The sequence below is a fragment of the Schistocerca gregaria genome, chromosome 3, assembly GCF_023897955.1.
Source record: "Schistocerca gregaria isolate iqSchGreg1 chromosome 3, iqSchGreg1.2, whole genome shotgun sequence".
Classification (NCBI taxonomy): Eukaryota; Metazoa; Arthropoda; class Insecta; order Orthoptera; family Acrididae; genus Schistocerca; species Schistocerca gregaria.
The window spans coordinates 737187451-737203658 of NC_064922.1; the positions used below are offsets into that span (position 1 = coordinate 737187451).

The 16208-nt window shown below is 42.8% G+C and overlaps 1 protein-coding gene across 1 annotated transcript in view; it reads left to right on the plus strand.

Moving 5' to 3' along the window:
- The window catches only part of LOC126353790 (E3 ubiquitin-protein ligase TRAIP), a 199064-nt gene that overhangs the window by 29622 nt on the left and 153234 nt on the right, over positions 1-16208 (plus strand). Inside the window, 1 exon segment of the mRNA XM_050002879.1 lies at positions 9884-10007. Within this exon segment, the coding sequence (XP_049858836.1) occupies positions 9895-10007 (113 nt within the window). The 5' untranslated portion in view covers positions 9884-9894.

Here is a 16208-nt window from a genome sequence, read left to right on the forward strand (position 1 = left end):
GCTTTCTTCTGTTCATCTATTGTCTTTGGGTTATTTTGATACACAAATGTTTTAGCCGCACTCCAGAGAAAATAGTTGGGTGGAGACAGATACAGTGAGTGTAGGGGCTTAGAGGCCTTTTGTAATTTCTCTCTCTCCAAAAATTTCATCTAAAAGTGTGTTTTAGGTGCAGTAACATTGTGTCACTTGAAAAATGAATGATTGATCTCATTTTCATTCAGAAGGGCAACAAGTGGATAAATTGTATGGGAATGATGGTAGTATCGAAAAAGATCGGCCCTGTAATTTGCGCTCTTGTTATGGCAATCTACACTCAGATTTTCTCTGCATGCAATGGTGCTTCTCTTAAGGTATGGGAGTTTTCTGATGAAGAAATTTATGAATTTTGGGTATTAATGTAGCCAGAGAGGTGAAAACAAGCATCATCAGTGAAAAAAGTTAGATATAAAACACAAACTCCATGTTGGCTAATAAATTGCTAAAACGATTCACAATACACTATGGGTTTCGCATGGTCCACATATTGTAATTGTTACACAGCAGTCATTTTATATGGATACATCCCCAGTTCTTTGATTATGTAAGAGATACTTTAGCCTATCGCGATAATCTCCTCACTAATTATGTTGGATTTCACAGCTTTATGTCCAAAATGTCATCCAGCTGCCATTCTGTTAAAACAGTGGACCTACCAGTTTGTGGAAATCATGAACTGAATCTGTTGTCTGGAATTTATAAGCAGGAAAACTTGATCTAAATTGCCACCTCACATGCTCCGTAAAGTTTCCTCACGTATGGAAAACCTTGTCCACTAGAAACTCAATCTCTGCAATATTAATTATTCTCACTACCCAGTTTATACATAATCTAGGCAATAACACAACTAAAAGCTGCAATGGACGCACAATACTACTACCCCTACCCTACCACTGCAGTTCCACAGAACACCTGCAGGTGAGACTTGAATGTATTGCCAACTTTGCACACCGCACAACGTGAGAGACACAGGGCTCACCGCTGTGGAGAGACTTTGCGGACTCCGTAGTTTACTCTACTTGTAGAGCAATGAAAATTGCTATTTGCCATAATTAATTCCTTAATTTTCATCAGATCCAAATAAGGTTTTTGGTCTACCTGAATGAAAGCAGAAATTACATAATATTTGATTTAGTACCGATCAGATATCATCATTCCTTTAACAAAAAGCGCCATAGCAAAATTGAATAAGTATTTTTTCATACAGATCATTATATTATATCTTCTGAGAATAACCCTAGTACAAGCAGTTAATACTGGATCACGATGACATTTTCTCAAATTATGTGGTTAGACAGATGTGGGAATTTCATCCTTAAGGATGCTCATTGGGCCAATCATCTTTCTTCATTGCTCACTGAAGAGATTGTTATTGCTTTATGGATACTACTGAAATGAGAATTGTGTTTATCGAGTTATGTGTGTAGGCAGGTCCCATTGTTTGGCAACAACATATTTCAGTGAGGAATGTGTGTGTGTGTATATATAACAGAAAGAAACTTCCACATGGGAAAAATATATTAAAAACAAAGATTCCAAGACTTACCAAGCGGGAAAGCGCCGGCAGACAGGCACATGAACAAAACACACAAACACACACACAGAATTACGAGCTTTCGCAACTGGCAGTTGCTTCGTCAGGAAGGAAGGAAGGAGAGGGAAAAATGAAAGGATGTGGGTTTTAAGGGAGAGGGTAAGGAGTCATTCCAATCCCGGGAGCGCACATCCTTTCATTTTTCCCTCTCCTTCCTTCCTTCCTTCCTGACGAAGCAACTGCCAGTTGCGAAAGCTCGTAATTCTGTGTGTGTGTTTGTGTGTTTTGTTCATGTGCCTGTCTGCCGGCGCTTTCCCGCTTGGTAAGTCTTGGAATCTTTGTTTTTAATATATATATATATAAATTTTTTTTTCCCTAGGTGCCCTACTATTTGATGGATATGATCTCATGTAGTGTAAAGCAACATTCAAAACACTCGTAAGTGATACAGATCACAGTGTGAATAAACTTTTTCACAGGCATCAAAGCTTGCTAGACATAGCAAATACCCCCCTGTGGGTCCAGGGGTTAGAACAGGCCCGAGGTATTCCTGCCAGTCCTATGAGGCAACTAAAAGGAGTTCCACACATTTCAGCCTTTATGTGATGGCCCCCTGTCGGGTTTGACCTCCATTCTTCAAAATTTTCCCGCAGAGCGAGCCAATTGGGGAAGGGCGCCTTGCAAGGTGCATCGTGTCCATCGTGCATTGAGATCTTTAGCCCACTTTCTTGTCGTCTCATTGCAGTCCTGCCCATTCTCCATCTCTTGGGCAAGGACTCCTTACTGGGTGCATTTTCCACCATGCACTATCCAGTGTCCATTTCTGCATCGATGATGACTATGGACTCCTTTGCACCTGATGTCCAGCACGTAGCCAGTCGTTTGTGGTGGGGCCACCATGTAACCTGTTGGTTGTAGCCCCCTGACCACACAGGGATCGCTGTGCTGATGCCTGCGCCGTTAACTCTCCACGTATGCCAAGGGGTAGATGCCCATTCCCCTGGGGCATCGGGACTCCCGGCAATGGCCATCCTGCCAGGTGATCTTTGCTGCGGATGGGTGGCGCCTGTGGGGAGGGCCCCTTGTTGGAGTGGGTGGCATCAAGGTGGATGACACGTGATGAATGGTAGTCCATTATCTGTTCCTGGTGGTGAAACACCAGCAGTCTCTAAGTGATCATGATATCAATTAAACCCACAGAAGTAGCCCCGGTACCTTGTATGTTCGAGAGCTGATAGGGAATCTTTCATGACGATGAAGCCTCAGTTTTTTGTTGAGCAGAGCATTTAGAGGACAAGTTCGGGAAGGTGGAGGGCTTGTCCAAAATGAGACCTGGGTCAGTCTTGATCAAAACAGCATCCTCTGTCCAGTCATGGGAGTTACCGGCTTGTGACAAGTTGGTGGATATTTCTGTAACCGTCACGCCCCATAAGAGCTTAAATATGGTCCAGGGTATCATATTTCACAGAGACCTTCTTTTGCAGCCCGACGAAGAGATGCGCCAATTTAGAATGGCGAAGTGTACATTTCGTCCGGCGTATCCACTGGGTTCCGAAGGGTAATCAGGTTGCCACCGGTGCCGTCATCTTGGCCTTTGAGGGTGATACATTGCCTGAGAAGGTCAAGGTAATGGTCTGCAGGTGTGATGTAAAGCCCTATATCCCTCCCTCGATGCGGTAAATCAAGTGCTGGAAGTTCGGCCATTTGTCTTCCCACTGTACTTCCAGTGTCACCTGCCGAGATTGCAGATGCCCATCACATCCCAATACTCCATGTGCCCCACCTCCCATCTGTGCCAACTGTGGAGAGCACCATTTGCTTTGCTCGCCTGGCTGCAGGGTTCTCCAGAAATAAAGGAAAATCGTGGAGTACAAGACCCTGGACAGACTGACCTACTCTGAGGCTAAGAGAAAATATGAACGCCTGCATCCTGTGTGTATGACATCGTCTTACGCCGCCATTACAACACTTCTGGCACCATCAGCTCTGCCAACCCAGGTCACCTCTCAGAGCCGGAAGACTACACCTGCCCCCTTGGTGGTGGTGGTGGTGGTGGTGGTGGTGGTGGTGGTGGTGGTGGTGGGCGAGGGGGGGGGGGGGAGGGCAGCACGTCCCAGGTTTCTTCTAGTGGGAAAGACGACACCCACCAGTGGCTGAAGAGCCCAAAAGAAGCTGGTCGTAGGGCTTCATGCTCATACTCAGTCCCGGAGACTGAGCCAGTGAATCCTCCCAGCCGGGAAACCCAAGGAGCAGTGAGAGAAATCCAAAAAGAAAACCCCCCAAAGAGCAAGGAACTTGCGGTGGCACCCACACCACCGCTACCAAGCTCTGTGGCTGAAGATGGGGTGGAGACTTTGGCATCCGCTGAGGACCTAGATCTCTGCAGAACCTCAGACACAATGGATATAGACTGCTGAGGCAATAGACTGGTGGCAGCATGTGACTCTGAGGTGTAAACTGCCTCATTGAATGTTCCATGCCTTCCCAGTCTCACGATGTCATCCTCCAGTGGAATTGTGGTGTTTTTTTCCACTGCCTGGCTGAGCTACGGCAACTGTTAAGCTTTACACCTGCTATATGCATTGCCCTCCAGGAAACCTGGTTTCTAGCATTGTGGACCCCTGCCCTCCGCAGCTATAAGGGATCTTACAGGAACGGTAGCGACGATAATAGTGTCAGGTGGAGTTTCCATTTATGTCCTAAACTCGATCTGTAGTGAACATGTGCCCCTTCAAACCCCTCTTGAAGCTGTGGCTGTCACAATATGGACGATGCAGGAAATAACTGTCTGCAGTGTATATCTTCTTCCAGATGGTGCAGTACCCCTGAATGTATTAGCTGGACTGATTGATCAACTCCCTAAACATTTCCTACTTCTGGGAGATTTTAATGCCCATAACCCCTTGTTGGGTGGTACCATGCTTACTGGCCGAGGCAGAGATGTCGAAACTTTACTGATGCAATTCGACCTCTGCGGCTTAAATACTGGGGCCACCATACATTTTAGTGTGGCTCATGGTAGTTGCTCGGCCATTGATTTATCAATTTGCAGTCCAGGACTTCTCCCATCTATCCACTGGAGAGCACATGACGACCTGTGTGCTAGTGACACTTCCCCGTATTCCTGTCACTGCCCCAGCGCCAGGAACACGGACGCCTGCCCAGATGGGCTTTGAACAAGGCAGACTGGGGAACTTTCACTATTGCTGTCACTGCTGATCTCCCCCACACGGTAACGTCGATATGATGGTTGAGCAGGTGACTAGCACAATTGTTTCTGCGGCAGATAACGCGATCCCTTGCTCTTTAGGATGCCCGAGGTATAAGACAGTCTCTTGGTGGTCGCCAGAAGTCGCTGAAGCAATTAAGGAGTGTCGGTGAGCTCTACAGCGGCATAAGTGGCACCCTTCCCTGGAGCACCTCATAGCTTTTAAACGGCTCCGTGCCCATGTTCGCTACCTTATCAAACAATGGAAGGAGGAGTGTTGGGAGAGATACGTATCTACCATTGGGTGCCACACGTCACCTTCCCGTCTGGACTAAGAGCAAACGTATTTTCGGGTACCAGGCCCCAACAACTGTCCCCAGTGTTAACATAAATGGCGAGTTATGTAACAATAACATAAATGGCAAGTTATGTACCAACGCAAACGCAATTGTCAAGTGCTTTGCTCGAGCCTCTGCGTCAGAGAATTGCCCCCCAACCTATTGCACACTCAAACAACAGCTGGAAGGGAATGTCCTCTCATTCACTACACGCTGCAGTGAATCCTATAATGCCCCATTTATTGAGTGGAAGCTTCTTAGTGCCCTTGCACATTGCCCCGACACAGACCCTGGTCTTGATCACATCCACAGCCAGATGATTAAACATCTCTCATCTGACTACAAGCAACATCTTCTCGTCATCTTGAGACGGATCTGGCGTGATGGCGTCTTTCCATCGCAATGGCGAAAGAGCACCATCATTCCGGTGCTCAAACCCAGTAAAAACCCGCTAGATGTGGATAGCTATCAGCCCATCAGCCTCACCAATGTTCTTTGTAAGCTGCTGGAATGTCTGGTATGTCGGCAGTTGGTTTGGGTCCTTGAGTCACATGGCTTGCTGACTCCATGTCAGAGCGGCTTCCGCCAGGGTTGCTCTACCACTGATAATCTTGTGTCCATTGAGTCTGCCATCTGAACAGCCTTTTCCAGATGGCAACACCTGATTGCTGTCTTTTTCTTTACTTACGTAAAGCATATGACACAACTTGGTGACATCATATTCTTGCCACATTGTATGAGTGGGGTCTCCGTTGACCACTCCCAATTTTTAACCAAAGCTTCCTGTCTCTCCATACTTTCCATGTCCAAGTTGGTGACTCCCATAGTTCCATCCATATCCAGGAGAATGGAGTCCTGCAGGGCTCTGTATTGACTGTATCACTATTTTTAGTGGCCATTAACAGTCTAGCAGCGGCTGTCAGGCCCTCCGTCTCACCTTCTCTGTAGGCAGACGACTTCTGCATTTCGCACTGTTGCTCCAGTACTGTTGTTGCTCCAGGGAGCCATCCACAAGGCGCAATCATGGCTCTAGCCAATGGTTTCTAGTTTTCAGCCGCAAAGTCGTGTGTCGTGCACTTCTGTCGGCGTTGTACCATTCATCCGGAACCCACACTTTATCTTACTGACGATCAACTCAATGTAGTGGAGACATGTCAGTTCCTAGGACTGGTTTTAGACGCTTGATTGACTTGGCTCCCTCATCTTCATCAGCTTAAGCAGAAGTGATGGCAGCACCTCAATGCCCTCCATTGCCTGACCAACATTAATTGAGGTGCAGATCGCTCTACGCTGCTGCAGCTCTACAGAGTGAGTGTCCAATCCCGAATTGACTATAGGAGTGTGATTTATGGTTCGGCACCGCCTTCAGCATTGCATTTACTCGACCCTGTGCACCACTGTGGGGTTCGATTAGCGACAGGAGCTTTTAGGACGAGTCTGGTGACCAGTGTACTGGTGGATGCTGGTGTCCCTTCACTGCAGATCAGATGTGTACAACTGCTCGCCAGTTACGCAGCACACATTCATAGTTCCCAAGAGCATCCGAATTACTGTCTTCTTTTCCTGCTGCCCGCGACAGTCCATCTCCTGCGTTGGCGGCCCAGATCGGGGCTAGCAATTTTGGTTCGCGTGCTGTCCCTTCTCTCCGAGCTGGAGTCCTTCCCTTTACCATCTCTACTTGCGGTCTGTTCACATACGCCTCCATGGTGTACGACTCGGCCGCAGCTTCTTCTGGACCTTTTGCATGGCCCTAAGGGCTCCGTTAACCCCGCCGCTCTCTGCTGTAACTTCATCTAGATTCTTGAAGTGTTCCGGGGATCTGAAGTGGTTTACACTGACAGCTCAATGGCTGATGGTCACGTAGGCTTTGCCTTCATGGAGGACATGTTGAGCAGCACTCCTTGCCAGTTGGCTGCAGTGTTTTCACTGCAGAGCTGGTGGCCATATCTCGTGCTTTTGAGTACATCCGCTCATGCCCTGGCGAGTCATTCCTCCTGTGTACTGACTCATTGAGCAGCCTACAAGCTATTGATCAGTGCCACCCTCGCCACCCTCTGGTAGAATCCATTCAGGAGTCAATCTATACTCTGGAACAGTCCCGCCGTTCCTTGGTGCTTGTGTGGACCCCAGGACACATCAGAATCCCTGGCAAGAAACTTGCAGACAGGCTGGCCAATCAGGCACTGTGTTAACAGCTTCTGGAGATAGGCATCTCCGAAGCTGACCTGCGTTCCTTCTTACACCGCAGGGTTTTCCAGCTTTGGGAGACTGAATGGCAGAACAACATGCACAGCAAACTGCGTGTCATTAAGGAGATTTTGTATGTGTGGAGGTCTTCCAAGCAGGCCTCTCGCAGGGAATCAGTTGTCCTCTGCCGACTCCACATTGGCCATATGTGGCTAACGCATGGTTACCTACTCCGTCATGAGGACCCACCTCAGTGTAGCTGTGGCTCCCAAATGACAATCGTCCACCTCTTGCTGGACTGCCCACTTTTAGCCACTCTGTGGCAGACTTTTAACTTCCCCAGCACCCTGCCTTCATTGTTGGGCGACACTGCCTCCACAGTAGCTTTAGTTTTATGTTTTATCCGTGAGAGTGGGTTTTATACTTCTATGTAGGTTTTATATTAAAAACAAAGATTACAAGACTTACCAAGCGGAAAAGCGCTGGCAGACAGGCACAATGAACAAAACACACAAACACACACACAGAATTAGCTTTCGCAACCGATGGTTGCTTCTTCAGGAAAGAGGGAAGGAGAGGGAAAGACGAAAGGATGTGGGTTTTAAGGGAGAGGGTAAGGAGTCATTCCAATCCCGGGAGCGGAAAGACTTCCCTTAGGGGGAAAAAAGGACAGGTGTACACTCGCGCGCGCACACACACATATCCATGCGCACATACACAGACACAAGCAGACATATTTAAAGGCCGTGCTGAACTTAAGTTGGTGAACAACAATGGGTGCAAAGGTTAGGTAGTTATGTTGTCTCCAGATCACGTTAAAGGGTGGGGAAATTCAAGAAAATTTCGAAAAAAGTTTCTAAAAAAATTTTCCGAAAAAGAAAAATTCGAAAAAATTTTTTGAATAAAATCTCAAAAAATATGTGTGTAAATGTATTCAAAGGACTGGTTGTGTACTGGCGGGTTATGAGAATGAGGCTAACAATTGTTTCATGAAGAAATAATAACGTTGAAACCTGTGGGAAGCTGCTGAAAAATGATCGGTTATGTGGAAAAAACGGGAATGGAAATAAAACGAAAGTTGTTGGAAATAACTGAGATGCTTGCTTAATGGGTGAAAGGCACTGAAGCTGTGAAATAGTATTCACGAGTTTAAACGAAATGTTTGTAAACTTGGAACAGTGGATTTTATAGCAGCGGTTATGTTGAAAGCGTTAAAAATTTTTAGGTTATGGTTTGGAAGTAAATTGCGTATTATTGAGTATAATTAGGCAGGATAAAATGTATGGTAGATTACGGAAAAAGGGAGGATGTATACAAAGTGAAACTACTTGTACAAACAAAAAGAGAAAGTAAGATGATAGAGAAGATTTTGAAATGCAACAGACAATAACAAACGTAATTGTTGGGTTCAAATTAATGATGATGTAAATAAAATAGAAAGAAACTTCCACATGGAAAAATATATTAAAAACAAAGATTCCAAGACTTACCAAGCGGGAAAGGCACAATGAACAAAACACACACACACACACACACACACACACACACACACACACACAGAATTAGCTTTCGCAACCGATGGTTGCTTCTTCAGGAAAGAGGGAAGGAGAGGGAAAGACGAAAGGATGTGGGTTTTAAGGGACAGGTTAAGGAGTCATTCCAATCCCGGGAGCGGAAAGACTTCCCTTAGGGGGAAAAAAGGACAGGTGTACACTCGCGCGCTCACACACACACACACACACACACACACACACACACACACACACACACACACACACACACCCATCCGCACATACACAGACACAAGCAGACATATTTAAAGGCCTATGTAGGTTTTAGCGCATGTCCTTCGTCTCTGTGTCTTCCACCCTAATGCTTTTAGGGTGGAGGTGTTAATGTGTTGCAGAGTGGCTAGCTTTCCCTTTTTATTCTCGTGGTTGGCCAGCCACGGTAATCTACTTTCTTGTTTTATTCCCTTCTATTTCTAGTGTCTCCCTCATGTTTTCTTGCCTTCTTTTGTTCCTTTTAGTATTCGTTGTCTTCCCTTTGTTCTTGTGGCTTTTCCTTTCTTTCCGTTTTGTGTTGCATATTTCGTCCGTTTTATTCTCACCCTTGTGGCATTGTTTTATTAGGAACAAGGAACCGATACTCTCATAGTTTGGTCCCTTCTCTTTCTTTAAACCAACCAACATAGCAAATAGCCATTTGAAGGTACACATTGACCCAGCATAGACAAGATGAAATGTGCATGGCAGACATGTCCAGTCACCTGTTCTTAGATACATATCTCCATTATCATTTCACAAATGGTTATTGATCTGTACAATATAGATTAATTTTAAATGGTGTTACCTTTTCTCTTACATTCACCAGCCTCATTTTTATTTATGATAAGGTAATAAAATATTCTTCACTTACAACATTATCTTGTGTAGTTTTGCATTGTATTAGCAGTGAGAAAAATAGTTATTTACAAAAAAATTATACTATTTCAGTTGATTTACCTTATCAAGGTGTCAAATTTTCCACTTCATAAAATATCCAAATATTAATTTTGATCTTGATGATTATCTGTTTCAGTGATAACAAATATGCATGTAAGTTGCGTAATCTGCAGTGACCTGTTCGTTGCAGCTGACGATACGTTCTGCACGCAGTGTGGTCACCTTTTTCATTACCAGTGTTTGATACAGTGGATTGAAAGGTGAGCCTTCAGTGAAGTGCATTTTTTTGGTAATTACAGAGGTACCAGTTATACAGAATAATTGTGTCCGAGTACATTGGTATTTAAAAAGAAAATGTTTATAAAACATAGAAAGTAAGTGAAATGGTGAGATGTGTGATGACAGTAAATGAAATTTGAAGCTGTGGCATACGAAAGAAGAAATATCATTGTACTTTAGTCTGGTTATGCATCCCATCAAAAGCTTGCAGTAAAACATGCTGATCAGTCTTCTGCAATTCTGTCTGAATTCTCAACATAAAGGTTCCAGCCTTTTTTTGCCAGAAATCTATTGTAGTTTTACACTGAAGAGCCAAAGAAATTGGTACACCGGCCTAATGTTCTGTAGAGCCCCTGCATGCAACATGACATATCATGGGCTACACTAATATCTGAAATGGTGCTTGAAGGCATTGACACCATAAATCCAGCAGGGGTCCATAAATCTGTAAGAGTATGAGGAGCTGGAGATATCTGAATAGCACATTGCAAGGCATCCCAGGTATGCTCAATAATGTTTGGTGGCCAGCAGAAGTGTTTAAACTCAGAAGTGTGTTCCTTGAGCCACTATGTAGCAGTTCTGAACGTATGAGGTGTAACATTGTCCTGTTGGAATTGCACAAGTCCATCGGAATGCACAGTGGACATGAGTAGATGCAGGTGATCAGACAGGGTGCTTACAAATGTTTCACCTGTCAGAGCTGTATCTGAATGTATCAGGGGTCTCATATCACTGCAACTGTACATGCCCTCATACCATTACAGAGCCTCCATCAGCTTGAACAGTCCCCTGCTGACATGCAAGGTCTGTGGATACATTAGGTTATCTCCGTAACCCTACATGTCCATCTGCTTAACACAATTTGAACTGAGACATGTTCAACCAGGCAACATTTTCCAGTCAACAACGATCCATTGTCAGTGTTGAAGGGCCCAGGCGAGGTGTAAAGCTTTGTGTCACGCAGTCATCAAAGGTACACGGCTGGGCCTTCTGCTCCAAAAGCCCATAACACTGATGTTTCATTGAATGAATCACACTGTGACCCTTGTTGATGGCCCAGCACTGAAATTTTCAGCAGTTCGGGGAAGGGTTGCACTTCTGTCACGTTGAACGATTCCCCTCAGTCGTCGTAGGTCTGCTCTTGCAGGGCCTTTTTCCGGCTTCAGCGCTGTTGGAGATTAGATGTTTTGCCAGATTCCAGATATTTAGGATACACTCTTGAAATGGTTGTACGGGAAAATCTCCAGTTCTTTGCTCACCCCCTCTCCCCCTCCCCCTCTCCCCCTCGAAATAACTTGGTACCCTGATACTTTCAGTTCAGGTATATTTTCATTTCCACAAGTTTCATATCAGCATAAAAACTCTTGCAAGTCAACTACATCAATAACCATCAGATACTATTAACTATAAATACAATGTGATGGGTTTAATAACCACCAAAAAGTAAAAGAAAACAAAAAAAACAGGTCTTGTTTCTAGCAAGTCTAACGCCAAGATTAAGTAAGAGTCACTGGACACATCATGTTTCAATTGTCTATAACAATTACAATTATTCGACCACCAAGGAAAAAAAGTAGTAACTCCTTGCACCCTCCATACAGGCTCTATGGCGCAAGTGGCAAACACTTGTCAGCATCGCTCGCCTGACGCAACTCCTGTCGTCCCACAACCAACATCCATCCTGCACACACACATATGTTGCACAGTAAACAGGCTCTCATTGTCACACTTATCTTTAAAACATCGTGTGTTCAAGACGGCAGAAGGTCGAGTGGTTCCAGAATTTATGTGGAAATTCTCAAATCATTACATATCCCCCTCCTTAGATCGAGCATGCCATATTTTATACATAATTACATGTACATTAATACCTCATAGGATAGTACTTCATTTTTCAAAAATACATTTTTTTCTATTTATCATAAATACTCTTGTTCTTATTGTTTGGTCATTCCTTTTTTCCATTCTACTACAATTTCAATCCATGTTGGAATTAGCTCGTTCAATATTTAAAATTGAGAGGATACAAATTGTTCTGTTTTTTGCTCTTTTTTCCAATCATAAATTGCAGGTGTGCATGACACATGAGTAATCTACTGCTTGTTCCTACTTTCCATACTACCTTTTCTAAGTATGTACTTATTTATTACTTATTGTAGTCTGGAGGAATTCTGGGCAGAATAAAAGTGTTATTATTGACACCCATAAAACATAATAATGCTAGTGAAATATAGAATTCAAACTTACCAGAATAATTTCTACAAAATGTGTGCCTGCTGTCACGATACTGCCCTTTATCCCTCGGATCAGCATCCATACCTTACACTTGGATTGATCCTATGAGTGCCCTTCCTCCTTCCATTTCTGAAGGTACGCCCCTGTAAATTCCTATTATCACATGGTACGGGTCAATCCCCTTCTTGGTGCCCCTGTCTGCACAGTATAGGTCAGCCTTCCTTAGGTCTGCCTATCTGCCCTTTATATCCAGTAAATGCTGGGTGCACCCTCCATATCTTTTTGAGTAGGCCTCTAGGTTCATTACCCAAGTATACATCTTTATGTGTTCTATAATTAAATATCCTCTGGTAAAAATATAAAATCTATTTCACACTTCACACTTGCTTTTTAATACTTCATTTAGTACCCTAGAGTCCTCCTCTACTTTTCAACTTTTTTACTCTTGGTATATGCTCTACCTCTGTATGCCATTCATACAAAAAATCTTTACTTGGGTTATGAGAGTCACACTACCCTAAAAGTCATCAGAATATTTGTCTGATCTTTCTTAACAATTATCACAAACCCTTCCTCTCTGGCTTATGCTTCCTACTTATGTATACTCGATGTAAAATTAGCATAGTTCTTCTATACTTAACGCACATAGGCGATATGGAATGATGATTATTCTTATAGATACACATGTGTGTGCAATGTAGAACCATTACAATAAACAACAATGTGTGCATACTTAACGATGTACACACACCTCTCCCCCCACAATACTTGATGGTTCTTAAATCATTTCAATCTCTCATTGTTTGCATCTTCGTGTTCCCTTGTGTGCAGGCATAAGCGTGTCTGTGCTTCCTTATTCTTCGGCCCACTTATATGAAATGAAATGAGTTGAAGGTTATTGGAAACCACGGAAAATAAGGAGGACTTCAGCGATAGAAGTGTAAGAATAAGAGAAAGATAGCCCCAAAGAAGGATCCGCCCATTCCCCAGGATCCCTACCATGCTGGTACTTGAGTTTGAAGCTGGAGGAGGCATGGTGTTAAATCACCTCCTACAGAACAGACATTCTCACCTTCACCCTTGAGGTCCCCAAAGAAAAATCTTAGCAACACCTATAGAACAGCAAATAGTGAAGAATCAGTCACACTTGTTTGCGAGGATTGTCTGGAAGGGGTGATGTGTGTTTAGTGTTAGCATGATTTACACGAACAGATAAATCATGACTATTTCTTACACCACCCACCCCTTTGCAAATTGATACAAACCCTCCCATTAACATTGCCTTTTATAAAAGGTATAAAACATTCTATAGAAAATTATACACTACGATAAAATAGTTGTCTAATTAGTCAGTTTATACCGTATTTTATACACATAAAATGCTTTGTTCAGTTTATATTGTCTCGATATCACTCTGTTTGAATAGTACCATGACATACTCATTTCATTTCATGTCTAGAGACCATTGTTGATCTGTGATTCTCTTAAATCTATTATTTTTCTGTCGTATCCGGTTTTCTATGTGCTAAAATTATAGGATAGTTTAAAAATTCATTAATAGTTAACAGAGTAGGTTAAGATTTGAAGGGAATTTGGTGCAGGAAAAATAGTACAGAAGGGACACCGAAAACAACTTGGGATCTGACTGTCGTCACTCTGCCCGTTAACACAGAATTTTCTCATCCCTGGGAGTCAGATGTGACTCCGCCCGGATCCCATGGACCTGACATTAACCTCACTTGACCAAGTGCAGACCAGTACTTCTCGTTAAATTTCATGTGAAAGTCTCCCCACAGAAAAACAATTACCACTTTACTAGGAAACACATTATTAGGTAAAGTTATTCTATATTCTTCTTTGTCATGGACAAGTTTGAATTATTTGCACAAGCCATCTATAACCTTATTTAGCATCATTAAGTTTGGAAAAAGCAACTGTTGAAATGTTTCTGGAGATTATACTCTCGGTAACTTCTCAATCTTTAGTTAGTTCAAATGGTTCTACCAAACTACTTACATTTATAATGTCAACGTTGGCAGTTTTTCCTTTAAAACTTTGTGCAATGTTATCTACTCGCGAACTAAAAACGCATGTAGTAACACCTGGGATTTTCGATTGAATAATTGACATTACTTCCTTAGGTCAATCTGTGCTCTTTCAAAGTATTCATTTCCTGTCTTACAGAATTAAATTTAACATTACATACATTATCACAAGATTCTAGTTTTTCATTTAGATCAGGTTCTTTATTATTATATTTGACTTCAATATCAAATTCTAACTTCTGGGTCAACTTCTGAAATTGGTCATTCTGTGTCTGACTTAAGTCAGTGAACAGTTGGTTTACATGGATAGTCAGGGAATTACTTAATTCATTCTTTAAATCTATTTGCAAACTCTCCACTTTATTATTTAAGACATTGAACTTAGCATTTAAAACCTCACTCTGTGCTTCTAGTTTTTTACTTAAAGTAGCACTTAGTTCCTTTCTTATAGCAGCTGAACCCATCTTCTGTTCATCTAATCTAGAATTTAGTTGAGTATTCATTGAGTCTAATTTAAGACTTAGTGCTTTAATTAAATTTGCGACCTCAGTCCAGTATGGCATTTCTTTTCTCACTGCCATGGCCATGACTGCTTCTGATATTTCCCAATTTTTTAGTATTATCCATATTCCCCATACTTTTATCTCTAGTGATCATTAAAATAAATTCACCTCTGAGTATAATAGCTATACTAACAGTCTATTATTGAACCGTGTCCTTAACTTCACACTCAAATAATTGTCTTTCGCTCAACCGGTGTAGAGTTTTAGGCTGCGTTGGTGAGCCAGTGTGGAATCAGCACCAGTGAACTGCATGGGCACTAGCAGCTTTGAAGGTTGGTTTCAGTGTCGGTGCTGTTGAACGGATTTGTAGTCGACACTGGCATTGTAACTCTTCTTAGTCCAAATTGTTGAGTTTTCCTTGTATGGTATTTATTTATTTTCACTCATTTTTACTGTGAAACAATTTCCCTTTCTTGTTACTATTGGTTGCTACGGCAACTCACAATATCTTTTTATCTTGATTTCGTTTCAAAATTCCTCTTTCTTAGAATCTTGATCATGTCAGTCGCCACATTCTAATGGATTCTGCGATGAGAGAAATGGTGCAAAACTGGATTGCAAACTTCACACTTCTGTTAAGACAATTGATTTACTTGGAACGTTTAGCCGACCCTCTTCTTTAGCTATGCGGCTGCGTCAATCTCCACAACTTCTTCTCTGAAGAAATAATGCTGGTCAGAGGAACAAAAAACTCTCTCTCTCTCTCTCTCTCTCTCTCTCTCTCTCTCTCTCTCTCTCTCTCTCTCTCTCTCTCTCTCACACACACACACACACACACACACACACACACACACACTAGAAATAACTCGGTACTCTCATACTTACAGTTCAGTTTATCTTTTCATTTCCACAAGTTTCATGTAAGCATACAAACTCTTGCAAGTCAGCTACATTGATAACCATCAGATACTATTAACTATAATTTATTACAATGTGGCGGGTTTAATAACCACCAGAAATTTTTTTAAAAAAGTCTTGCTTCTAGCATGTCCTAACACCAAGATTAAATAAGAGTCTCTATACACATCATGTTTCCATTATCTATAACAATTATAATTATTCGACCACCAAGGAATAATACGTAGTTACTACTTGCACCCTCTACACAAGTTCTATGGCACGAGCGGCAAACACTTGTCGACGTCGCTCGTCTGACGCAACTCATGTCCTCTCATAACCAACGTCCACCCTGCACACACAGACTTGTGTTGCACAGTACATAGGCTCTCATTCTCACACTTATCTTTAAAACATCACGTGTTCGAGGCATCAGAAGGTTGAGTGGTTCCAGAATTTATGTGAAAATTCTCGAATCACTGCAAGTGCTTTCTTGCTATTA